Source organism: Pristiophorus japonicus, chromosome 15 (genome assembly GCF_044704955.1).
Source record: "Pristiophorus japonicus isolate sPriJap1 chromosome 15, sPriJap1.hap1, whole genome shotgun sequence".
In the NCBI taxonomy this organism is placed as follows: Eukaryota; Metazoa; Chordata; class Chondrichthyes; family Pristiophoridae; genus Pristiophorus; species Pristiophorus japonicus.
Window position 1 is genome coordinate 12938530 of NC_091991.1, and position 27023 is coordinate 12965552.

The following is a 27023-nucleotide window of genomic DNA, read 5'->3' on the forward strand; positions in this document are numbered from 1 at the left end:
CTCCCCCTCCTTTTCTTCCTCCCCCTCCCCTCCTTTTCTTTCTCCCCCCCTTCCCTCCTTTTCTTTCTCCCCCCCTTCCCTCCTTTTCTTTCTCCCCCCTTCCCTCCTTTTCTTTCTCTCCCCCCCCCCTCCTTTTCTTTCTTTCTCCCCCCCCTCCTTTTCTTTCTTTCTTTCTCTCTCTCCCCCCTCCATTTCCCCTCCATTTCCCCTCCATTTCCCCTCCCTCTCTCCCTCTCTCCCTCTCTCTCACCTCTGTCACTCGGCAACACATTGTTCCTTCTCCGGGACACAAAATAACCACACCTTAGCCCCACCCCCCGGTTTTACGCTAATTGCCCGCCCCGCCCCGCCCCTTCCCCCTCGCTCTCCTATTGGTTCCTCGCTCTCCAGGCCTCTTACTCCTCGGTTCATCCCTCGGGTCGGTGGGCGGAGATTGACAGGCAGACTGACCAATCAGCGGGCGCGGTGAGGCTGCGCCGTTACTCTGCCCGCGGCGACTCTCGGACACTCGGAACATCGGCGCAGCGGCGGCGGATCATGGCAGCGGGGTGAGTGAGTGAGTGAGTGAGGGGGGGCTCCGCGGGCCGGGGCTCAGGGTCCGGCTCCGGGATTGCGCCGGGTTTTGCTCGGGCTCTGACTCCGGCTGTTGATGTGACCGAGCTTTACATCCGCCGTTGCTGTAGCGCCGGCAATTTGCAGCCTTATTTATTTCGCCTCTTTGCCTGGTTTGTGAGTGTGTCCCGAGTTTGCTGCTCTTACACAGCAAGATCCCAGGACCCGGGAGGGTTCGTTGCACCGGATGGATCATGCCTGCTCCCTGATCCCGGGGGATCTGCTCACTGAGCCCGGGGGGATCTGCTCCCTGAGCCCGGGAGATCCCGGGGGATCTGCTCACTGAGCCCGAGGGGGTCTGCTCACTGAGCCCGGGGAGATCTGCTCCCTGAGCCCGGGGAGATCTGCTCCCTGAGCCCGGGGAGATCTGCTCCCTGAGCCCGGGAGATCCCGGGGGCGGGGATCTGCTCCCTGAGCCCGAGGGGGTCTGCTCACTGAGCCCGGGGAGATCTGCTCCCTGAGCCCGGGGGATCTGCTCCCTGAGCCAGGGGGATCTGCCCATTGGCTGGGTGTGGGATCTTGCTGTGCACCTATTGCAGACGGTTAACGCAGGGTGTGGGCTCCACACAGAGAGTCATGTGTTGCTGGTGTGTGAAGTGCTTGGGAGCCGCTGAGACCAGCCGCTGGTTAAATGGATGTCCTTTCCTCACTTGGCTGTTTCTCACAATGCTCTGCACTGATCAGTCTGTGCAGAGGAGGCTTCCCTCATCTGGTGCCCAGCACAAGTGAGGGGAGAAGTTAGACCGAAAATCCGCCTCACACGACCAATCGGTTCTGCCCAAGCTCAAAGGAGAATCTGCCAAGCTGGTTTTGTCAATTGGATGCTCAGAAATGCTGTTCAAATTTTAATACAAGTGTAAGCATGTCCCTCTTTAGAACTGTTCCAAGCGACGGGCATTTGTGAATCTCTGAAAATAGGGAACTTATAAATATCCGCTCCAAATATGAAACTTCCAGATTGATGGTGAAATATTGCTTGCTTTGTGTCAGTGCAGACTGACCACCAAATCCCTGGGTGTGTGCTCTCTAATTTATGTATTTTTGATTCAATGTAAGCGGTTGGACAAGACCCCAGACTGGTTTGTGTGTGAATATTTCTCATTTCCATTCAGCTTCACTGTTACTGACTTTCTCTGCTATTCCATTGCAAGGTCTTATTTCTCTTCAAAAATGATTTTATCTGCTCACCTTTTGAAGGAAAAATCCGAAGCCTATTAGTCAAGTTTGATGTCCAGTGATCCTTCACTTGTGTGTGACAGTCGATTTGATTAGGAACCAAGTTCAGGACATGGAGGGCGATCTGTTTATTACTGTTCTGTTTAATTACAGACCTTGCATCATTATCCTGAGCATCCTCAAGAGACTAACTTTTTTTTAATTGTAAATGGAATTCCTCAATTATAATGTGAATGATTTTTTTAATTAATAAGTTGTGTAAGTGGCTGTAGGAGGTAGGATGCCTCACTGTGTATTTACAGACCACATCCAGCCTGCAGAGATGGTCTGAAGTTGTGCGGCGTTTAAATTATTGGAGCTGTACTGAAGTAATTAGAATTTGCCCTGCTTCAAAGCCCTGTCTGGTGTTGCAGTACAAGTCCCTTATCTGGAACCCTCGGGACCAGGCCTGTTCTGATAAGGGATTTTTTCGGACGAGGGGAGGTCACGTTAAATTGGATGGTACAGGTATATAGTATTAGGCAGTCCCTCGTACCAGAAAGGGATGAGTTCACAGGTGTTTCAATGAGGGACCTGACAATCTAGGTCCCGAACTACATACTAAAGGATGGAAGATGTCTGTGCATGGATTCTTTTAACATGGGGTGGCCGTTGCACACCAGCCGCCACACGGGCTAGACAGAGCTAGGTCTTGGTGCAGTGGCAAGGGTTAACCAAGACGACTGGAGACCAAGCTCTGCTGCACGGACCTAGTGCGCACACATGCTCCTACTGTCCATAGATCGCAGTGTGGGCTGGCCCGTGCTGCCACTGGGCTCTCGCCTCTCCTGGGCCCCGATCACGACGCTCCTGGTCCCCGATCTCTTACTGCCCCTCCGCCCCGATAAAAATGGAGCAGTCAGAAACAGGACATCAATTAGTCTCCTCTTGGAGACATCCAAGCTGGTACAGGTACTGAGCAAGGGGATATCGGGGCTGGCTGGCTTGGGGCTGGGAATGCAACAGAAAGATCATGGGAGGTGGGGGTGGATCGCGGGGTCAGGCCAGCAATTGTGGGAATCAGCAGCGAGGAAGGACTTCAATTTGTTCATGTCAGAGTTCTGTGCATGCGCCACCCGGTGGCCGGGAATGGTTCTGGACGAGGGGTGGTTCCGGATAAGGGAGTTCTGGATAAGGGAGGTTCAACCTGTACTTGTTGTTTTAAGTGGCCATTTCTTCAGATCAGTCATTGCAAAGAACCAAAGACCGTCAGCATGATAGTTCAGTTGTGTGTGTAATCAGGTGCAGATTGTAAATTCAGAAAGAAATAACTGTCAACGGTTGCAAATTGAAGTAAAAATTGGACCCAAAATCTGCTTCTCGAGAATTGTTCCCGTGGATAGCAATCAAATTGGTGCTGGTCTAATCCGAGCAGTTTAAACCAAGGAAAAACCTTATGATGATAGATTGAGTAGACTGGGTCTTTACTCATTGGAGTTCAGAAGGATGAGGGGTGATCTTATAGAAACATTTAAAATAATGAAAGGGATAGACAAGATAGAGGCAGAGAGGTTGTTTCCACTGGTCGGGGAGACTAGAACTAGGGGGCACAGCCTCAAAATACGGGGGAGCCAATTTAAAACCGAGTTGAGAAGGAATTTCTTCTCCCAGAGGGTTGTGAATCTGTGGAATTTTCTGCCAAAGGAAGCAGTTGAGGCTAGTTCATTGAATGTATTCAAATCACAGATAGATAGATTTTTAACCAATAAGGGAATTAAGGGTTATGGGGAGCGGGCGGGTAAGTGGAGCTGAGTCCACGGCCAGATCAGCCATGATCTTTTTGAATGGCGGAGCAGGTTCGAGGGGCTAGATGGCCTACTCCTGTTCCTAATTCTTATGTTCTTATAAAATTATGCCTGGTTGCATGGAATGGCTGTGTGAGCCGATCCCGCTCCCGGCTGTGTGAGCCGATCCCGCTCCTCTCCCGGTACTGTGTCATTGCTGTTCTGGACATCTTGTAATTTGGAGGAAAAAAATAATGCTTGGCAAAACCTGAAGCTTCCTCAATAAGAAATGGCAAGATACAGAAGATATGAAGTCATTTAGTACTGAAAAACAACAACAAGTTGCATTTATATAGCACCTTTAACTTTGTAAAACATCCCAAGGCTTTTCACAGGTGTATTATAAGGCAGAAATTTGACACTGAGCCACATAAGGAGATATTTGGACATGTGACCAAAAGCTTGATCAAGGAAGTAGGTTTCAAGGAACATTTTAAAGGAGGAGAGACGTGGAGAGGTTTAGGGAGGGAATTCCAGAGCTTGGGGCCCAGGCAGCTGAAGGCACGGCCACCGAAGGGTGGAGCAAATATAATCAGGGATGCTCAAGAGGGCAGAATTAGAGGAGCGCAGACATCTTGTGGGGTTGGGGGAGACTACAGAGATAGGGAGGGGCGAGGTCATGGAAGGATTTGAAAACAAGGTTGGGAATTTTGAAATCGAGGCGTTGCTTAACCGGGAGCCAATGCAGGTCAGCGAGCAGAGGGGTGATGGGTGAGCGGGACTTGGTGCGAGTTAGGACATGGGCTGCCGAGTTTGGCTTCATATCCTGACCCAGTGTTGTAGAATTGGGACTGTGAATCCCGGATATAAGAACATAAGAATTAGGAACAGGAGTAGGCCATCTAGCCCCTCGAGCCTGCTCCGCCATTCAATAAGATCATGGCTGATCTGGTCGTGGACTCAGCTCCACTTACCCGCCCTCTCCCCGTAACTCTTAATTCCCTTATTGCTTAAAAATTTATCTATCTTTGACTTGAAAACATTCAATGAGCTAGCCTCAACTGCTTCCTTGGGCAGAGAATTCCACAGATTCACAACCCTCTGGCAGAAGAAATTCTTTCTCAACTCGGTTTTAAATTGGCTCCTCCGTATTTTGAGGCTGTGCCCCCGAGTTCTAGTCTCCCCCACCAATGGAAACAACCTCTCTGCCTCTATCTTGTCTATCCCTTTCATGATTTTAAATGTTTCTATAAGATCACCCCTCATCCTTCTGAACTCCAAGGAGTAAAGACCCAGTCTACTCAATCTATCATCATAAGGTAACCCCCTCATTTCTCGAATCAGCCTAGTGAATCGTCTCTGTACCCCTTTCAAAGCTAGTATATCCTTCCTTAAGTAAGGTGACCAAAACTGCACGCAGTACTCCAGGTGCGGCCTTACCAATACCTTATACAGTTGCAGCAACACCTCCCTGCTTTTGTACTCCATCCCTTTTGCAATGAAGGCCAACATTCCATTTGCCTTCCTGATTACCTGCTGCACCTGCAAACTAACCTTTTGGGATTCATGCACAAGGACCCCCAGGTCCCTCTGCATCTCAGCATGTTGTAATTTCTCCCCATTCAAATAATATTCCCTTTTACTGTTTTTTTTCCCAAGGTGGATGACCTCACACTTTCCGACATTGTATTCCATCTGCCAAACCTTAGCCCATTCGCTTAACCTATCCAAATCTCCTTGCAGCCTCTCTGAGTCCTCTACACAACCCGCTTTCCCACTAATCTTAGTGTCATCTGCAAATTTTGTTGCACTACACTCTGTCCCCTCCTCTAGGTCATCTATGTATATTGTAAACAGTTGTGGTCCCAGCACTGATCCCTGTGGCACACCATTAACCACTGATTTCCAACAGGAAAAGGACCCATTGATCCCGACTCTCTGCTTTCTGTTCACCAGCCAATTCTCTATCCATGCTAATACATTTCCTCTGACTCCGCGTACCTTTATCTTCTGCAGTAACCTTTTGTGTGGCACCTTATCGAATGCCTTTTGGAAATCTAAATACACCACATCCATCGGTACACCTCTATCCACCATGCTCGTTATATCCTCAAAGAATTCCAGTTAGTTAGTTAAACATGATTTCCCTTTCATGAATCCCTGCTGCGTCTGCTTGATTGCACTATTCCTATCCAGATGTCCCGCTATTTCTTCCTTAATGATAGTTTCAAGCATTTTCCCCACTACAGATGTTAAACTAACCGGCCTATAGTTACCTGCCTTTTGCCTGCCCCCTTTTTTAAACAGAGGCGTTACATTAGCTGCTCTCCAATCCGCTGGTACCTCCCCAGAGTCCAGAGAATTTTGATAGATTATAACAAATGCATCTGCTATAACTTCTGCCATCTCTTTTAATACCCTGGGATGCATTTCATCAGGACCAGGGGACTTGTCTACCTTCAGTCCCATTAGTCTGTCCAGCACTACCTCCCTAGTGATAGTGATCATCTCAAGGTCCTCCCTTCCCACATTCCTATGACCAGCAATTTTTGGCATGGTTTTTGTGTCTTCCACTGTGAAGACGGAAGCAAAATAATTGTTTAAGGTGTCAGCCATTTCCACATTTCCCATTATTAAATCCCCCTTCTCATCTTCTAAGGGACCAACATTTACTTTAGTCACTCTTTTCCGTTTTATATATCTGTAAAAGCTTTTACTATCTGTTTTTATGTTTTGCGCAAGTTTACCTTCGTAATCTATCTTCCCTTTCTTTATTGCTTTTTTAGTCATTCTTTGCTGTTGCTTAAAATTTTCCCAATCCTCTAGTTTCCCACTAACCTTGGCCACCTTATACGCATTGGTCTTTGATTTGATACTTTCCTTTATTTCCTTGGTTATCCACAGCTGGTTATCTCTTCTCTTGCCGCCCTTCTTTTTCACAGGAATATATTTTTGTTGCGCATTATGAAAGAGCTCCTTAAAAGTCCTCCACTGTTCCTCAATTGTGCCACCGTTTAGTCCTTGTTTCCAGTCTACTTTAGCCAACTCTGCGCTCATCCCACTGTAGTCCCCTTTGTTTAAGCATAGTACGCTCGTTTCTGACACAACTTCCTCATCCTCAATCTGTATTACAAATTCAACCATATTGTGATCACTCATTCCGAGAGGATTTTTTACGAGGAGATCGTTTATTTTTCCTGTCTCGTTACACAGGACCAGATCCAAAATGGCTTGCTCCCTTGTAGGCTCTGTTACATACTGTTCTAAGAAACAATCCCTTATGCATTCTATGAATTCCTCCTCCAGGCTACCCCCTGCGATTTGATTTGACCAATCGATATGTAGGTTAAAATCCCCCATAACTACTGCCGTTCCTTTTTCACATGCCTCCATTATTCCCTTGATTATTGCCCGCCCCACCATGAAGTTATTATTTGGGGGCCTATAAACTATGCCGACCAGTGACTTTTTCCCCTTACTATCTCTAATCTCCACCCACAATGATTCAACATTTTGTTCATTGGAGCCAATATCATCCCTCAAAACTGCTCTGATATCATCCCTTATTAACAGAGCTACCCCACCTCCCTTCCCTTCCTGCCTATCTTTCCGAATCGTCAGATACCCCTGTACGTTTAATTCCCAGTCCTGGCCACCTTGCAACCATGTCTCTATAATGGCCACCAAATCATACCCATTTGTAATGATTTGTGCCGTCAACTCATTTACTTTATTTCTAATGCTGCGTGCATTTAGGTAGAGTGTTTTCATCCTAGTTTTTAAATCATGATTTTTAGTTTTTACCCCTCCTGCAGCCCTTTTATATTCAGTGGCCCTTTTTGTTTCTTGCCTTTGGTTTCTCTGCCCTCCACTTTTACTCATCTCTTTTCTGTCTTTTGTTTTTGTCTCCTTTTTGTTTCCCTCTGTCTCCCTGTATTGGTTCCCATCCCCCTGCCATATTAGTTTAACTCCTCACCAACAGCACTAGCAAACACTCCCCCTAGGACATTGGTTCCGGTCCTGCCCAGGTGCAGGATATGGGCTGTGCTTTCTCAGTGTCTGCTTCAACCACAGGTATCTGCAGAATTATTGCTGCAAGCATCTGGATAAACACCGTAAGCCAATATTTGCCTTGTTGCTCTCCACTGTGCCTTCCCCTTGGTCAAACAGGATCCCTTATGAGAAGGTTTACAGCTGATAGGACTTTTGAATAAATGCTAAGAGATATGAATTAGGAAAAATGTTGCTATTGCCCATTACCTCTGCTCAGTCTTGTTCTTCCAACAATGTGCCTGGGTTCAGAAAGTTTCTGGTCAGGAAATGTGTGTCCAGTTCCCAGTGTCGATTGGTTGTTAATGCCTTGTCATTGAGCAGGAAGCTTGGATTGTTCTTGAAAAGACAGGTGGATGGGAACCTGGCTAAAAACACTGTGGAAGAAAGTAAATGCTGGATCTGACTAATATCTCTGACTAGCTCTAATCTATATTTGTTCTCGGCTGGAACTCTGAACAAATTGTTTTTATAGACTATAGATTTTAGATAAACTTATCAGCAACTGCCTCGAGATTAGTTTACTGGGCCGTTGCCATTTTGGAGCCATTAAGGAAAGAGCTGTTTCACCAACTGATGGAGACTGCTGCAGTGAAAATCCTCTCCACCTCATTACAATCTCTTCTTCTACCGGTTCATGGTTCTGAAGGGAACGGTAGCATTGTGGTTATGTTACTGGACTAGTAATCCAGAGGCCTGGACTGATGAAACGGTGTCATGAGCTGAAATCTGCAAAGAAAGCTAGTGTCAGTACTGGTGACCATGAAACTACCAGATTGTGATTAAAAACCCATCTGATTCACAAATGCCCTTTCGGGAAGGAAATCTGCCATCCTTACCCAGTCTGGCCTGTATGTGACTCCAGATCCACAGCAATATGATTGCTGCCCTTTGAAATGGCCACCTTCTCAAGGGCAATTAGGCCACAGCTATTTTTTTTTGTTGATACTTAAATCAAATGACCCCTTTTGACAAGGGCACTAGAACCCACAAATGAACACTTTAAGACTGTAACGAAAACCTTTTAATCAAATTAGAATTTGGTTGCCGGAGGTGATGATGCACTCCAGTCTCACCGGCGCCCAGCTCTCGCGGAAGGCCGCGAGCGTACTGGTGGACACCCTAGCTCGAATGTAACCGTGGAAGAGAGGCAGGCAGTTGGGTTGAATGATCCCCTCGACCGCCCACTGCCTGGACCGGATAATGGCCACCTTAGCCATGCCCAGGAGCAGTCCTACGAGGAGGCCTTCCAACCTGCCTGCTCCCCTAGCAATTAGGCCACATCCTGTGAATGAGTTTTTTTTAAATCCACTTTCACCAACTGTAGCCTGGTGGCGACTGGAATATGCTTTAGGGCGGTGTAACTGGTTCATTCAGACTGCCGTTACAAGGCCTGTGGTTTGGGTTTCAGTTAGGCAGTGTCGCTCCCAATTGTTTGAACCACTTTGGGGTTATGAAAGAAAGACTTGCATTTATATAGCGCCTTTCACAACCTCTGGACGTCCCAAAGCACCTTACATTGGTTTCAGTCATGTTGATTAAGGGATAACTGTTGGGCAGGACATTGGACTCCCCAACTCAACTCGAGTTCCTCTGCATGAGGCGCTGATCGGATTTGGCAAGACTGTTTCCTCGGGAAGCTCTGTTCCGCTTCTCTCCGAACCCTCAGGTACTGAATCCTTTGCAAGTGGAGGTTGGACTTGTCCCGAGATCTCCCTTCTGCTTGAACCTCTCTTTGTGAATTGTCTGAAACAAATTCGATCGATTCAAGGGTGGGGCGTTTTTTGCCGATGTTGGTGAAGTGCCCTCCTGTATAAACTGGCAGTGGACTCATAACCCCAGCCCCGCCCCAGGCCAATCGCTTCCTCTCTCTGCTCGCAGCTGTTCTCAATAAAATCTGCCAATGCCTCTTGTGCAAATGAACAATTTCTGAGCTGCATATGTGTGCGTAAAACATTATTTTAGTATAGCCGCGAAGCCGGCCAGACAGTTCTGCACAATGTGCCCGTACTTAGAATCTCATAAGAACATAAGAAATAGGAGCAGGAGTAGGCCATATGGCCTCTCGAGCCTGCTCCGCCATTTAATACGATCATGGCTGATCTGATCATGGATTCAGCTCCACTTCCCTGCCCGCTCCCCATAACCCCTTATCCCCTTATCGTTTAAGAAACTGTCTATTTCTGTCTTAAATTTATTCAATGTCCCAGCATCCACAGCTCTCTGAGGCAGCGAATTCCACAGATTCACAACCCTCAGAGAGAAGAAATTTCTCCTCATCTCAGATCTAATTATTCTAAGATCGTGCCCTCTAGTTCTAATCTCCCCCATCAGTGGAAACATCCTCCCTGCATCCACCTTGTCAAGCCCCCTCATAATCCCATACGTTTCTATAAGATCGCCTCTCATTCTTCTGAATTCCAATGAGTAGAGGCCCAACCTACTCAACCTTTCCTCATAAGTCAACCCCCTCATCTCCGGAATCAACCGAGTGAACCTTCTCTGAACTGCCTCCACAGCAAGTATATCCTTTCGTAAATATGGAAATCAAAACTGCACGCAGTATTCCAGTTGTGGCCTCACCAATACCTTGTATAATTGTAACAAGACTTCCCTGCTTTTATACTCCATCCACTATTCGGCCCATCGTGCCTGTACCGGCTCTTTGAAAGAGCGATCCAATTAGTCCCACTCCCCCTGCTCGTTCCCCACAGACCTGTATTTTTTTTCCTTTTCAAGCATTTATCCAATTCCCGTTTAAAAGTTACTATTGAATCTGCTCCCACCGCCCTTTCAGGCAGCGCATTCCCGACCACAACAACTCGCTGCGTAAAAAAAAAATGTTTCCTCATCTCCTCCTCTGGTTCTTTTGCCAATCACTTTAAATTGGTGTCCCCTGGTTACCGACCCTCCTGCCACTGGAAACAGATTAAGCCAGTGAGTTTAAATTATATCAGTCGGTCTCGGCATAAACTACTTTCAATATCGTGCTTTCAATAGAAAGTGTGTTCTTAAAATGGGAACCAGCCCAGGAAGAAGTGAGCAGGATAAATGCCATTCCCCCTGCCTTTTAAATGGTCTGTCATGTAATGCATAAGAGTTGAGTCTAAATCTGTTTCTAATTAGTAACCAGGCTGCACTGAGACAGGAAGTGTTTAAGAGCGAGTTCATTTCCAACAGTCTGCTAGCTGCTGTAACGTCTTCTGTTTGGAGTCCTCGACTCATTGCAGCAAAGGTGAAATGCTGCAAATAAACAGCAGCCGTACTTCTTGCAGGATCCGATCGATATATTTATATCAGAACTACTCCCCGTGAACCATAAATAAATATCTTCCCCCAACAGTTTGGAGTCCTGTTGATTGCTGCTTTCTACAAACTGAAATCTATCCTCCAGCAGACCAGAAACAATGATCCAGTGGATGTACCTTGGTTCAGAGACTGGTCGGATTTGACTGAAAACCCCCGTCATTCCCTGTCCCCTCCCCCCCCACCTCCCCCTCACCCCAGCCCACCTTGGCGGGTCAGTTAGCAAAGGAAATGTCTAACTTTAAGTGGAACTGTACCCCAGCAGGAAAAGGCACTATCGGGAGGGCAGAAATAGTTAATAAGAGTGTGTGAGGTTTCTCGAACTCACGACATGTAATCGGCAAAATACTGCCCCATGTCCAGGGGGCCGCAGCCAGTGTAAAATGGTGGAACCAGAGCTGACTTTAGTGCTTTCAGTTCAATTACAAAAATAAAATAACTCTGTGAAGGAAACGGATCAGCAATTTCCTGCATCCGTTGAGCAGTTTGTGGCCTGTCGTTCAGAGATGCATCTGTTATTTCTGATACAAAAATAGCCATTAAATTGTGATCACGAGAGGAAGTAACGTGGCAGAAAAAGTTCAAAGACAGATTCGATCAAAAAGTGCCTGCACAGAATGACTGCATTTAACTCCCGAGTTTAATTGTTCAAAACATTTCAAAGTGACTTTTTTGAGATCTATAATTCTCTGAAGTGTAGTCACTGCTGTAATGTGGGAAACGTGGCAGCCTAATTGCGTACAGCAAGCTCCCACAAACAGTGATGAGATAAATGACCAGATAATCTCTTTTAGTGATGTTGGTTGAGGGATAAATATTGGTCACAAGACACCGGGGAGAACTCACAAAAAGTTAGTATGCAGGTACAGCCAGTAATCAGGAAGGCAAATGGAATGTTGGCCTTTATTGCAAGGGGGATGGAGTATAAAAGCAGAGAAGTCCTGCTACAACTCTACAGGGTATTGGTGAGGCCACAACTGGAATACTGCGTACAGTTTTGGTCTCCGTATTTAAGGAAGAATATACTTGCATCACTGTGACAGAGACTGGTTCTCGTATTGGACTGTTCAGCCACCTAAGAACTCATGTTAAGAGTGGAAGCAAGTCTTCCTCGATTCCGAGGGACTGTCTATCAGTGAGATGATAATGATTGACTTGCATTGGAGGCTGTTCAGAGAAGGGTTGATTCCAGAGATGAGGGGGTTGACTTATGAAGATAGGTTGGGCCTATACACATTGGAGTTCAGAAGAATGAGAGGTGATCTTACCGAAACATATAAGATAATGAGGGGGCTCGACTAGGTGGATGCAGCGAGGATATTTCCACTCATAGGGGAAACTAAAACTAGGGGACATAATCTCAGAATAAGGGGCTGCCCATTTAAAACTTAGATAAAGAGGAATTTCTTCTCTCAGAGGGTTGTGAATCTATGGAATTCTCTGCCCCAGAGAGCTGTGGCGGCTGGGTCATTGAATATATTTAAGGCGGAGATAGACAGATTTTTGAGTAATAAAGGATTATGGGAGCGGACAGGGAAGTGGAGCTGAGTCCATGATCAGACCAGCCATGGTCTTATTAAATGGCGGAGCAGGCTCGAGGGCCCAGGTGGCCTACTCCTGCTCCTATTTTTTACATTCATATGTCCCCCGCTCTTCAAAATAATGGCCAGGGATCTTTTACGTCCACCTGAGAGAGCAGTCGGAGCCTCGATTTAACGTTTCTGATGCGATAACATTGAACGTTGCACCGTGAATGGGGTAACTCAATTCAAGTAGGTGTGGGACCAAGGTGAAAATGAAGCCAGAACATTTTAACAATGTGATTACTGTTGCTAATTCAAATAGCAACATTTTGAGATTGTTGAAATAATATTGAGCGCGGCACGAGTTCCATAAACAGCAGGGAATATTTTACCAATATAAATACCTTCTATCTAAACAGACAATTATCAGAAGAATCGCCTCCTGTACGGAGTAATTTCCAGTGAGCCACAAGGAATGTGTAGTGCAGGAGTTTGTAAGGAAGCTGAGAAATGGTTTTGATTGCTGGCCTGTCGCTCCGCAGTCTAAATCTGTGATTCTTGTTCCTCGTTATGGGTCGAGACGGCTTCACTAAACCCGGACCATTTTGTAGTTGGACCATCCCAGGAGCAACTGAGCATTTCAGGCCTTCAATAGAATGCACACTGAGAGTTGCCTTATCGACATGAACTCTTAAGCCATCAGCTGTGGCTCAGTGGGCAGCACACTCGCCTGAGTCAGAAGGTTGTGGCTTCACGTCCCACTCCAGGAACTTGAGTACAAAAAAAATCTCGGCTGATACTCCCAGTGCAGTGCTGAGGGAGTGCTGCACCGTCGGAGGTACCGTCTTTTGGATGAGACGTTAAACCGACGTCCTGTGGACGTAAAAGATCCTAAGGCACTATTTCGAAGAAGAGCAGGGGCGTTCACCCCGGTGTCCTGGGGCCAATGTTTATCCCTCAATCAACATAACACAAAAAGAACAGATTTTGTGATCGTTATCATATTGCTGTTTGTGGGAGCTTGCTGTGCGCAAATTGGCTGCCTCGTTTCCCACAACAGTGACTACACTCCAAAGGTAGTTCATTGGCTGTGAAGCGCTTTGAGACGTCCGGTGGTCATGAAAGGCGCTATAGAAATCCAAGTCTTTTTCTTTCTTAAGAGCCTTGGAATGTTTCCCTAAGTTAAAGGCGCTTTATAGATGCAAGTTGTTAAGACATCCAACTACCTCGGCCTTGTGGATGTTGGGCTGTGTAATTTGTGTCTAGTTTGTTGAACCCCTGATCCACGTGCATACTCTCTGCTGTAGCGTTCCCTCATATCTTCGGTTGCACAAAAGGCAAACAGCTACTTTGTAATCTCTATCCAGAGACTGATTATTTAGGGCTTAACAATGATATTAATTCTCGGGATGTTTGCATTGCTGGCAAGGCCGGCATTTATTGCCCAGGGCTTGAGTTGTTCCTGAGAAGGCGATAGTGAGCTGTGGCCTTGAACCGCTGCAGTGTGTGTGGTATCTGCTTCTGCTTTTCTTATAGTCGCTTTGTGAGCCCCACCAATCTGCCCACGCTTTGTGTCACTGCACAGAAAGGAGAATTCGGAACTACCGCAAGCCTTCTCATTCCATTCGAACATTTCAACGACACAAACTCTGCATCAACAGCTCCAGCCGTCGAACGGTTCACTTTCAGTTCTCTCTCTCTGGTGAGCTCCGAGTGTCCCCGGCTGATGGGGCGGCAGAATTTTATTTATTTTTAAAATGAATAAATGTGGAAAGGAATTGTTGGACACCGAGGGCAGTTCACCAGTTTCTGACCCTCGCTCGAAGGAATCAGAAACCCGAATGGCTTCAGAGCGTTCAAAAAACCTTCCTCTTGTTCAGTCGGGGAAATAAATCTGGCCGTGATCACTCCACGCACATTGTATTGACTCTTAAAGTACTTCCGATTAGCAAGGATTTTATTGGGTGGGTGATTAAATAGAAGTTGTATGTAAACTTTTTGAATAATATTTAGCGTATCTGTGTGTGTGTTTGAGCTGTGCAGCTCGATGTGTATTTGGGAATACTTGCATGAAATCCCCACAATTTCTTAACTGGTGCTCCGTGTGGGTGTGGGTCCCATCCAGTCTAATCCCACTCTCCCCTCACTCCCCCCTCACTCCCCGTACCCTTTAATATCCCGCCCAGTCTAATCCCACTCTCCTGCTCACTCCCTGTACCCTTTAATATCCCACCCAGTATAATCCCACTCTCCCCCTCACTCCTGTACCCTTTAATATTCCACCCAGTATAATCCCACTCTTCCCCTCACTCCCCGTAACCTTTAATATCCCGCCCAGTCTAATCCCACTCTCCCCGCACCCTTTAATATCCCGCCCAGTCTAATCCCACTCTCCCCCTCACTCCCCGCACCCTTTAATATCCCACCCAGTCTAATCCCACTCTCCTCCTCACTCCCGCACCCTTAATATCCCACCCAGTCTAATCCCACTCTCCCCTCACTCCCCGCACCCTTAATATCCCACCCAGTCTAATCCCACTCTCTCCCTCACTCCCCATACCCTTTAATATCCCACCCAGTCTAATCCCACTCTCCCCCTCACTCCCCATACCCTTTAATATCCCACCCAGTCGAATCCCACTCTCCCCCTCACTCCCCGTACCCTTTAATATTCCACCCAGTCTAATCCCACTCTCCCCTCACTCCCCATATACTTTAATATCCCACCCAGTCTAATCCCACTCTCCCCTCACTCCCAGTATCCTTTAATATCCCACCCGGTCTAATCCCCCTCTCCTGGTCAGAATCTCCATTTGATCACGTGATTCTTATGACCAACCTATCTCTGCAGGGTTTGGACACTTTATTAAAGAACAAAAGACTTGCATTTACATAGCGCCTATCACAACCTCAGAACGTCCCAAAGTGCTTTACAGCCAATGAAGTACTTTTTGAAGTGGAGTCACTGTTGTAATGTTGGGATGCACTGAGGAAAGGAATGGAGAGTGAATGGAAGTAATTGCCCAGGTTGCTGACTGTAAATGTCTGTGCTAGCACAACTAACCACACTTGAGGTGTGGTCAGATTCAAGCTTACGGTTTGAGGCTTCTTATGATGCTCCGCAGTCGCTCAGCGGCAGTTGATTGGGTGATTGACCACCCAGTGATACTCAGGTTCATGAAAGATACCGAAAAAAGTTTAAACTGTTGAGTAGCAGATCATGGGTGCAGCTAATTGCAGCTTTGATTTGCATGAGTTTATCTTGTGCTTTGCGTTCGTAGAATCAAAGAAATTTACAGCACAGAAGGAGGCCATTTGGCCCATCGTGTCCGTGCCGACAAAAAAAGAGCTACCCAGCCTAATCCCATTTTCCAGCTCTTGGTCTGTAGCATACGGCACTTCAAGTGCACATCCAAGTACTTTTTTAATGTGGTGAGGGTTTCTGCCTCTACTACCCTTTCATGCAGTGAGTTCCAGACCCCCACACCCTCTGGGTGAAGAAATGTCCCCTCATATCTCCTCTAAACCTTCTACCAATTATTTTAAATCTATGCCCCTGGTTGTTTACCCCTCTGCTAAGGGAAATAGGTCCTTCCTATCCACTCTATCTAGGTCCCTCATAATTGTATACACTGCAATAAGGTCTCGCCTCAGCCTCCTGTTCCAAAGAAAACATACCCAGCATCTCCAATCTTCCCTCATCGCTAAAATTCTCCAGTTCAGGCAACATCCTCGTAAATCTCCTCTGTACCCTCTCTACTGCAATCACATCCTTTCTGTAATGTGATGACCAGAACTGCACGCAGTACTCAAGCTGTGGCCTAACTCGTGTTTTATACAGTTCAAGCATAACCCCCCCTGCTCTTGTATTCTATACCTCGGCCAATAAAGGCACCACAGTTTAAATCCAAAGAACGTACCTAAATTTGTGAGCCTTTGAGCTCATGGAAGATAGACCTAGTGACAGTGGCCATTTGTAGCAGCTTTATTTTGTAACAGAACTTTGACTATGTAATATATATTAATGAATTAGATGAAGGAATTGAATGTAATATCTCCAAGTTTGCAGATGACACTGAGCTGGGTGGCAATGTGAGCTGTGAGGAGGATACTAAGAGGCTGTAGGGTGACTTGGACAGGTTAGATGAGTGGGCAAATACATGGCAGATGCAGATTAATGTGGCTAAATGTGAGGTTATCCATTTTGGCGGCAAAAACAGGAAGGCAGATTATTATCTGAATGATGACAGATTAGTAAAAGGGGAGGTGCAATGAGACCTCTGTGTCATGGTACATCAGTCATTGAAAGTAGGCATGCAGGTACAGCAGGCAGTAAAGAAAGCAAATGGCATGTTGGCCTTCATAGCGAGAGGATTTGATTATAGGAGCAGGAAGGTCTTACTGCAGTTGTACAAGGCCTTGGTGAGACTACACCTTGAACATTGTGTTCAGTTTTGGTCTCCTAATCTGAGATAGGACATTCTTGCTATTGAGGGAGTGCAGCGAAGGTTCACCAGAATGATTCCAGGGATGGCTGGACTGACATATGAAGAAGACTGGATCGACTAGGCTTATATTCACTGGAATTTAGAAGAATGAGAGGGGATCTCATAAAAGCATATAAAATTCTGACGGGATTGGACAGGTTAGATGCAAGAAGAATGTTCCCGATGTTGGGGAAGTCCAGAACCAGGGGTCACAGTCTAAGGATAAGGGGTAAGCCATCTAGGACCAAGATGAGGAGAAATGTTTTCACTCAGAGAATTGTGAACCTGTGGAATTGTCTACCACAGAAAGTTGTTGAGGCCAGTTTGCTGGATATATTCAAAAGGGAGTTAGATGTGGCCCTTACGGCTAAAGGGATCAGGGGGTATGGAGTGAAAGCAGGAATGGGGTACTGAAGTTGCATGGTCAGCCATGATCATATTGAATAGTGGTGCAGGCTCGAAGGCCTACTCCTGCACCTATTTTCCATATTTCTATAAAATGTATTTGCTTCATGGGTTCTTTGCTTAAGAATTAATAGCAACACATTGCTATTAAGAACTAGTTGGTTTATTAACAAAGGTTTACCAATCACACTACGCATTAACAGTTCATTCACCAGGCTTACAACCAGCTGCCTCATCGTGGATCCCCCGAACCCAACTGGCTGGGGTTTTATTGAGTCTTGTGAACATCGCGTGACTGGCTAAGCCACTCCAATTCAACAACTCTACAACTGTTTTAAAAGAACTTTTTAATCAAGTGCCCCCTTTTGGTAAGGGCACTAGAATCCGGAAATTTATAAATTAACTGGGAACTTTGCCGAATTAAATTCAAATTCTGTTCCCGGAGGAGGTGATGCACTCCAGTCCCTCCAGTGCCCACCTCTCGCGGAAGGCCGCGAGCGTACTGGTGGACACCGCGTGCTCCATCTCCAAGGACACCCTGGACCGGATGTACGCGCGGAAGAGAGGCAGGCAGTCTGGCTGAACGACCCCCTCGACCGCCCGCTGCCTGGACCGGCTGATGGCACCCTTGGCAGTGCCCAGGAGCAGTCCTACGAGGAGGCCCTCGGACCTACCCGCTCCCCTCCGCACAGGGTGCCCGAAGATCAGGAGTGTGGGACTGAAGTGCAGCCAGAATTTCAGGAGCAGCCCCTTTAAATAGCAAAACAGGGGCTGCAACCTCGTGCACTCAATAAAAACATGGAACACGGACTCTTCCAGACCGCAGAAATTGCAGGCGGCCTGGGAGCCCGTGAACCGGCTTAAAAATTTATTGCACGGGACTGCTCCGTGCACCACCCTCCAGGCCAAGTCCCCGATAAATACTGGGAGGACTCCCGCGTAGAGTGCCCTCCATCGGGGACCCCCGCCTCCTCCGGACGGCAGGATGGTACGCCATGGCGTGTCCGGACGGCAGGCGAGGATGGCAAAGTTGAGAGTGTGCATGAGCAGCCCGTACAGGAAACCCCTCCGCGCAGAACTGAAAGGCACGGAGGGGATTTCCTCGAGGCGGCTCAAGTTGTGAGGCGCCGGCTCCCGAGGGAGGTTCCGGGGTTTGGCGCCGATGAGGAATTCCGTCCGGACGGGGGTCAGTTCGGACGGGATCTCCCCACGTGCTTGAGCCTCCTCAATGCACCTAACAGAGTCGGGGCCCAGAGCTGTTTTTAGCAACTCGATGGCATTGGCCGTGCGGCGGACGTCGGCAGAATTTAGGCGCCGCGCCAGTGTGTCTGGCGCCATCCAGCCCGCTCCTCCGCCATCGAGCAGGTCCTTGACCCTGGTCACCTCACCAGCCACAGCCCTCTCGTCCGACCGCCACCTGAAACCTCGGTCGTGGAGGTACGGATTCCCGAGCAGCGGCTCCTGCAGGACAGCCGCCACTCCAGCCGGTGGAGAGCTGCGCTTGGTGGAGACTTTGTTCCAGACCCTGATGAGATCCTTGTAAAAGACAGACAGTTCCCGGAGGGCGGTCCTGACGCCCCCCACACTCACAAACAGGAGCTGCGTGTCGTAGTTGAGGCCGTGCTGTTGGCAGGAGAAATACATCGCCAGAGCACGCCACCTAGGAGGGGGCTCAACGTAAAGGTATCTCTGCAGGGTCTGAAGACGGAAAGTCGCGAGCTGGGCGCTGACGCACACCAACGACTGACCGCCCTCCCCAAGCGGGAGCCTCAAGACCGCCGCAGAGACCCAGTGCTTCCTGTTGTTCCAGAAGAAGTCCACCAGCTTCTTCTGTATCTTGGCGACAAACGCAGGGGGAGGGGTCAAAGTGACCAGCCGGTACCACAACATGGCGGTCACCAGCTGGTTTATGACTAGCGCTCGACCCCTGTAGGACAGCACTCGGAGCAGTCCTGTCCAGCGCCCTAGGCGAGCGGCGACCTTGGCCTCCAGCTCCTGCCAGTTCGCCGGCCAGGCTTCCTCGTCGGGGCTAAGGTAGACTCCCAGATAGAGGAGATGGGTCGTGTTCCAGGCAAAAGGCCTGAGCTCCTCCGGCAGGGAGTCCACCCGCCACTGACCCACCAGGAGTCCGGAACATTTTTCCCAGTTGATTCTGGCGGAGGGTGCGGCCGAGTAAATCTCCTAGCACTCACACATCCTCCGCAGGTCAGCGGGATCCTCTACTGCGAGGAGCACGTCATCGGCGTAAGCCGAGAGGATGACCTCCACGCCCGGCCCTTGCAGAGCCAGTCCCATCAACCTCGTCCGCAGGAGACGCAGGAAAGGCTCCACGCAGACGGCATATAACTGGCCGGACATGGGGCATCCCTGGCGCACCCCTCTCCCAAAGCGAAGGGGCGCCGTCAAGGACCCGTTAACCTTAATCAGACACTCCGCGGCGGCGTACAAAAGTCGGATCTGGGCGACGAAATGCGTCCCGAACCCGAAAGCGCGCAGAGTTCCGAACAGATAGACGTGATCCACCCTGTCGAACGCCTTCTCTTGGTCGAGGGATAGGAAGGCGACCGAAAGACCAGCCTCCTGGGAACAATGGATGAGATCCCGGACCAGATGGATGTTATCGTGGATTGTCAGGCCCGGGACCGTGTAGGACTGGTCAGGGTGGATCATGTGGTCCAGCACGGCACCAAGGCGAGCAGACATCGCCCTGGTGAAGATTTTGTAGTCCGTGCTGAGGAGGGAGACCGGGCGCCAGTTCTTAAGGAGGCGGAGTTCGCCCTTCTTAGGCAGCAGGACGATGACTGCCCTGCGCCAAGAGAGGGGCATCTCCCCGTCGCCAGACTTTCCCCTAGGACCCGCGCGTAGTCGCCCCCCAGGACGTCCCAGAACGCCCTGTGGAACTCCAGGGTCAGCCCGTCCAGCCCCGGGGATTTTCCCCTCGAGAGCCGGTCGAGGGCGCCGGTCAGCTCCGACAGGCTTAGCGGAGCTTCCAGATTTTCGGTGCCCTCCGGGCCGACCTTCGGCAGGTCCTCCCACAAAACTCTACGCGCTTCCTCGCTGGACGGCTCCGGAGAGATCAGGGCCCCGTAATATTCACGGGCCCTGTTGTTGACGCCTTCCGGATCCGAGACGAGAGAGCCGTCGTCGGCCAGCAGCATCAAGAGCTGCTTACGGATACTCTGTCTTTTTTCCAGCGAGTAGAAGAAGGGGGAGCCGCGATCCAGATCCCGCAGGAACCGGATCCGCGACCTCACGAACGCGCCTCGGGACCCGACGAGCTGCAGGTCCTTCAGCGCGGCCTTCTTCGCTTCGTACACCGTCCGCAGGGCCGGGTCCCCAACGACTTGACCGAGACGGGCTTCCAGGTCGAGCACCTCTTTTTCTAGGCGCCCGACCCTGGCCGCCCGCCTCTTGGTCGACCCCCTCGCGTACTCTTGACAGAAGACGCGGACGTGAGCCTTGCCCACGTCCCACCATAGCCTCAAGGAGGGGAAGCCCCCCTGCTTCCTTCTCCAGTCAGCCCAGAATCGACGGAACGAGTCCTGGAACCGCACGTCCTCCAGCAGCCGGTTGTTAAAGTGCCAGTACGCGGACCCCGTCCTCGCGCGGAGCGAAGCGAGCTCCGCCCACACCAGGTGGTGGTCCGAACACGGCACCGGCCGCATGGAGGCCGCCGGGACGCAGGAAACGTACGCCCGAGACATGTAAAGGCGGTCGACTCTGGACCATCCTACTCCAGGCCTCACCCAAGTAAAGGCGCTGGAGTCGGGATGGAGATTTCGCCAGACGTCCACCAAGTTGAAGGACCCGACCAGGTCCCTCAACTTCCCCATCGCCGTCATGCTCTGCGGGGCACCGGAGCGGTCCCTCGCCTCGAGGGTGCAGTTAAAATCCCCCCCCGAGGACAATGCAGTCGCCGACGTCAATGGAGCCAAGAAGAGCGGACACCTCTTCGAAGAAGCGCGTTTGCTGCGGGCCGGGCTGAGGGGCGTACACGTTCACGAGATGGAGCGGCACGTCCCCCAGGCGAACCGTTATGTGCAGCAAGTGGCCTGGCACGGGCTCCTCGACCCCCAAGATCTCCGGCTGAAAATGCGGGCCCAGCAAGATGGCCACCCCACTAGAAGTGGCGGTGAGGTGGCTCATGCGAACCTCTCCTTGCCATTCCAGGAGCCACGTGGCTTCGTCTCCCGGAACGGTGTGGGTTTCTTGCAGGAAGCACGCCGCATATTTCCCCTCCCGCAGGAGCGAAAAATTGTTAAATCTACGGCGTGCCTCTCTGCCGCCGTTGATGTTGAGACTGGCTATGGTTATCTTCATGACAAAAGCATAGTGCAACCTCTACCTTAACCTATTGCGGGGGAGGGAGCGGAATCTTTTGTTGACCTCCACTCCTTCAGCAGCCCAGCGAGGAACTTTTTGAGCCGGCGCAGCTCAAGGCCTTGTGCCTTTGATAAGGGCCCGCCCGCGGCCATGGTTTTAGCGGCGACGCGGACGGACGCGATGAGCAGCCCCGGCTCGGACCATCTTTCCGGGGCCAGATGGGCTCGGTTGCGGCGACCCTGGCTCTGGACCAAAAAGTCCCGGAGATCCTCCACGGGAATGAGGGGGGACTCAGCGGCGGGCACGAGGAGATCCACCGCCTCACTGGCGATGGACTCGAGATCTTCACCCGCGTCCTCCACCGAGTCCCCGTCCTCCTCTGGAAGGTCGCCGCCAGCAGCCGGCCCGTCGACCGCACGAGGTACGGCAAACGGCCCGGCCGCTCCATCCGGCCCTGGCTCTGCCCCGATCCCACCCCCAGGATCGTCGGCAGAGGAGTCCCCACTGGGCTCTTTTAGAATTGGTGCTGGGTCGGGAAGCGACAGCGGGAGGGGTTCCTCCTCCGCCCCAGGAACCGGGGAACACGGAGAGACCTGGTCAAAGAAATGTACCAGGTCCTCCAAGTCCCCCAGCCCCAAAGTAGGGGGCGAGGGTTGTTGTTCTTCCCCTTCCCCGCCGCCACCCCCCGGCCCAGCGTGTACAGATTCATTAAAATTGCTAATACTTTGTATTTCTGCCGGGTCGAGCAAGTCCTGGGGGAAGTTGGATATTGGCTGGGCGGGCTCGGGTTCGGCCTTTTCGGCCCCGCCCGCCTCAGTCCCCGGGACACTCGACCCGGCGGCAACGCATTACTCCGCTGGCCCCACGCCCCCCACGACAGGCAGATCTTTCACGCCATCCCCGGGAGGCAGAGGCTGGGCAGCCTCGACTGCCTCACCCTCCCCCGGGGACAGAATCCTCGCGCCTATGGCGCGGTTTGGGGGCGCCTGTGGGGGACGCGGGACACGCGGCGGGCACCGACTTCTCCGCGGAGGGATGTTGTTCCCCCTCCGCCTCATTGGAGCGGCGCCTCCTTTTGTTCCTGGGGGTGCGCGGAGGCAGGGAGACCTCCATGTCTGCCGAGGCCTCCCGCTCCACCCCCCCCCCTTTTCTTATCTTGCCCGCGCCCGAGCCCCCCTGTGATACTAGTCAAAGGCTCGGGCACGGGCTCAGGGCACCCTGCGCTCGCCGGTGACGGGGTTGGGCTGAGCGCGGTGATCAGACTGTCTGGCGCACCGAGGGGACCCGCCTCGAGATGTTTCGCCTTCTTCCGCGCCTTCTTTCCGGTCGGACGCTCTCCCTCCCCCCCGCCGGAGGCCGTGAAAACAAAGGCCTCCGACGATGCCCGCGCACCTACGGCTCCCGGCACGCGAACGCAACTAGGGGGAGGGGTGGCGGCGGCGCCAGCCTTGGCCGCCTTTGGTGGTTTGGCGGCCTTGGAGGCGGGGCAGTTCTTACGAACGTGCCCCACCTCCCTACAGGCATGGCACCGCACGCCGTCCGACGTCCAGAAGACGCGGTAGGCAGTTCCCTCGTGCACCACATTAAAATAGCCCTCCGTCGTCTCCTCCCGCGCCAGCCGGACAAAGAGCTGGCGGCGGAAGGAGAACACGTGGCGCAGGCTGCTCTCCCTGAGGCCGAGCGGTATGGGGTTGATCCCTGACCTTACCTCCCCCAGTTGGTGTAGGTGAGGGAGGAGGAGCTCAGCGGGAACAAAGGGCGGGACGTTTGAAATGATGACCCTCTGCGCGGTGGCCTCGAGAGGGTCCACCGGCAGGAACGTCCCGCCCACCGTGAGCCCCTTTTCGAGGGCCAGGGACACCGCCCGCTCCGACCCCAGGAAGAACACGGCCTTCCCAGACATCTTGGAGGCTGCGACAATGGCCGAGGGGCCGACTACCCCAGCCATCGCCCGCACGCACTCCTCGATGCTCATTGTGGGGTGAGTGTAGCTCTTGACCCCGTGTTTTTTCGTCATCAGTCTGAAACGTGGCAGGGCAGCAGGTGGCGCAGGAGGTGCCGTGGATGTGGATGCCACCTGCGCATATGTCCTTGCTGGCCCTGCCACCGGCGTGGATGGGGTCGCCATCACGGGGTCCCTTTAAGGGCTACACCCACCCCAAAGTCACAGGCCTTAATGGTCTTAATTGGCCTCGTTTCAATGTATGAGCAGAGGAGCTCTGAAAGAGGCACACCTCTCCCCTAGTTGGCAATTGGGGAGGGGCCTTGCTCCCTCTGCTCAGTTGTCTTAATTTTTTTCTTTTTTTTTCAGTTGGGAGGAAGGGCTCTCAGAGAGAGAGGGGAGAGACAGAGAGAGAGAGAGAGATAGAGAGAGGGGGTGTGGGAAAGAGGGAGGCTGCGAGGGCAGGTCTCCCCTCACAGCAATGGGTGGGTGCACTCCCCAGATGGCAAACAAAACACAGTCTTTGGGGTGGTCTTCGGGTGGGGGGAGAAGATGTCTTCACCTGGGGCAGCTGGAGCCACACAGGCACACACTCCCAACGATGTTAACCAGGGTAATCAATAGTTATCAGCCTGGTAGCTCCAGCTATCCCAGGCTAGGCAATGGGGGAGGGGTGCTTCAGTGGTGTGTGGGCCTAGCTGTAGGCAAGACCCCCACACACACTTCCACACACACACACACACACCCCCCGCGATGTTCCGGCCCTCGATTGGTCTTCTTTCCTCCCCCCACCGATACAACAAAGTCTTTTTGGGGAATGCACCAAAACACACCCACCTTTGGCTGAAGAAGTCTTTCCCTCCTTCCACACTGGTAAGTTGTTCTTTTTTTTTTTCCCCTCTCTCCAACTCTTTGTAGAATTAATCAAGGTGTTGCAGTCTTCTGCTCTCCTCCTCTCACTCTAGATGGATTAGGATTGTAGCCCCTTCCTTCCTCCTATTCCTGGGCTGTTCTCAGGGCTCACTCCAGGCTTTCGAGACAGGAGCTAAAGCAGGGAGTTCCTTCTCTCTCAGCAGCACAGCTCCAATTGAATAGGCCACGCCTCCACTGCTCCACCATTGGCCCTTGTGCATGAAACTCTTTTAGGAGTAAACAAAAAACATTAAACCGTGCCCTCCGATCTGGGGGAAACACCAACATTTACAAGGCCCTTTTTTTAAAAAAAATTTTGGTTTTTTTTTTGGGCACAGAATCAAATTTTTTTTTTCCAAGTGCCCCCTATAAAAGGGGAGGGGGACACTAAAAGCACCGGCAATTAAAACAAATTAACTTAAAAACATAAAATCAAATTAAAATTTGGTTGCCGGGCGTGATGATGCACTCCAGTCCCTCCGGTGCCCACCTCTCGCGGAAGGCCGCGAGCGTACCGGTGGACACCGCGTGCTCCATCTCCAAGGACACCCTGGACCGGATGTATGCGCGGAAGAGAGGCAGGCAGTCTGGCTGAACGACCTCCTCGACCGCCCGCTGCCTGGACCGGCTGATGGCCCCCTTGGCTGTGCCCAGGAGCAGTCCTACGAGGAGGCCCTCGGACCTACCCGCTTACCTCTGCACAGGGTGCCCGAAGATCAGGAGTGTGGGACTGAAGTGCAGCCAGAATTTCAGGAGCAGCCCCTTTAAATAATAAAACAGGGGCTGCAACCTCGTGCACTCGATAAAAACATGGAACACGGACTCTTCCAGACCGCAGAAATTGCAGGCGGCCTGGGAGCCCGTGCACCACCCTCCAGGCCAAGTCCCCGATAAATACTGGGAGGACTCCCGCGTAGAGTGCCCTCCGTCGGGGACCCCCACCTCCTCCGGACGGCAAGATGGTACGCCATGGCGTGTCCGGACGGCAGGCGCCCTTGTGCATGAAACTCTTTTAGGAGAAAATGCAGATTCAACAGATATCACTGAGCATTACGGGAGGAAATCTGCGTTAAGTTACAGAATTACCCTTGTGCATGAATCCCAAAAGGTTAGTTTGCAGGTGCAGCAGGTAATCAGGAAGGCGAATAGAATGTTGGCCTTCATTGCGAGAGGGATGGAGTACCAAAAGCAGGGAGGTCCTGCTGCAACTGTACAGGGTATTGGTGAGGCTGCACCTGGAGTACTGCATGCAGTTTTGGTCACCTTAAGGAAGGATATACTGGCTTTGGAGAGGGTACAGAGACGATTCACTAGGCTGATTCCGGAGATGAGGGAGTTACCTTATGATGATAGATTGAGTAGACTGGGTCTTTACTCGTTGGAGTTCAGAAGGATGAGGGGTGATCTTATAGAAACATTTAAAATAATGAAAGGGATAGACAAGATCGAGGCAGAGAGGTTGTTTCCACTGGTCGGGGAGACTAGAACTAGGGGGCACAGCCTCAAAATACGGGGGAGCCAATTTAAAACCGACTTGAGAAGGAATTTCTTCTCCCAGAGGGTTGTGAATCTGTGGAATTCTCTGCCCAAGGAAGCAGTTAAGGCTAGCTCATTGAATGTATTCAAGTCAAAGATAGATAGATTTTTAACCAATAAGGGAATTAAGGGTTACGGGGAGCGGGCGGGTAAGTGGAGTTGAGTCCACGGCCAGATCAGCCATGATCTTGTTGAATGACGGAGCAGGCTCGAGGGGCTAGATGGCCTACTCCTGTTCCTAATTCTTACGTACATTCCAAAAACTTCAATCAAGTGCCCTCTTTTTTGTTTTTTGTTCTTTGTTTTGAGGGCACCAAATACACAAATTATACAAGCGCCCCCTGGCTAAAAGGTGGTGGGGGCACTAAAACCGACAAACTTAAACAAATAAAACTTTGGATATGGTTCGTATTAAAATTTGGTTGCCGGGGGTGACAATGCACTCCAGTCCCTCCGGCGCCCACCTCTCGCGGAAGGCCGCGAGCGTACCGGTGGACACCGCGTGCTCCATCTCCAGGGACACCCTGGCTCGGATGTACGCGCAGAAGAGAGGCAGGCAGTTGGGCTGAATGACCCCCTTGACCGCCCACTGTCTGGACCGGCTGATGGCCCCCTTGGCCGTGCCCAGGAGCAGTCCTACGAGGAGGCCTTTGGACCTATCTACTCGGCTCTGCACCGGGTGCCCAAAGATCAGGAGTGTGGGACTGAAGTGCAACCAAAAATCGAGAAGCAGCCCTTTTAATTAATTACAACAGCGCTACAACTCTTTTTGGGGACAAAAAATAAACATTAAATCAAGTGCCCCCCGATCTGGAGGACACCCCAAACATTTCCCAAGGCCCTTTTTTTTGGTATTTTCTGTAGTTTTTTTTGGGGGCTCTAAAACCATAATTTCCAAGTGCCCCCTATAAAAGGGGAGGGGGACACTAAAAACCCAGCAATAAAACAAATTAAACTTTAAAACATATAAAATCAAATTAAAATTTGG

General features: G+C 50.7%; 2 protein-coding genes across 3 annotated transcripts in view; one reads left to right on the top strand and one right to left on the bottom strand.

The window, feature by feature from the left end:
- The window catches only part of LOC139280609 (NADH-cytochrome b5 reductase 3-like), a 33631-nt gene extending 33338 nt beyond the window's left edge, over window positions 1–293 (bottom strand). The window contains exon 1 of the mRNA XM_070900166.1: window positions 251–293. Within this exon, the coding sequence (XP_070756267.1) occupies window positions 251–271 (21 nt within the window). The 5' untranslated portion in view covers window positions 272–293. The remainder of the gene's footprint in view (window positions 1–250) is intronic.
- Window positions 294–469: 176 nt separating this feature from the next.
- The window catches only part of endouc (endonuclease, polyU-specific C), a 55906-nt gene continuing 29352 nt past the window's right edge, over window positions 470–27023 (top strand). The window contains exon 1 of one of the 2 annotated variants that reach the window (XM_070900167.1): window positions 470–548. In XM_070900167.1, coding sequence (XP_070756268.1) covers window positions 538–548 — 11 coding nt within the window. In that variant the 5' untranslated portion in view covers window positions 470–537. Of the gene's footprint in view, window positions 549–13994; window positions 14133–27023 lie in introns of those variants that run through there. The other variant, XM_070900168.1, reaches the window with a different exon arrangement.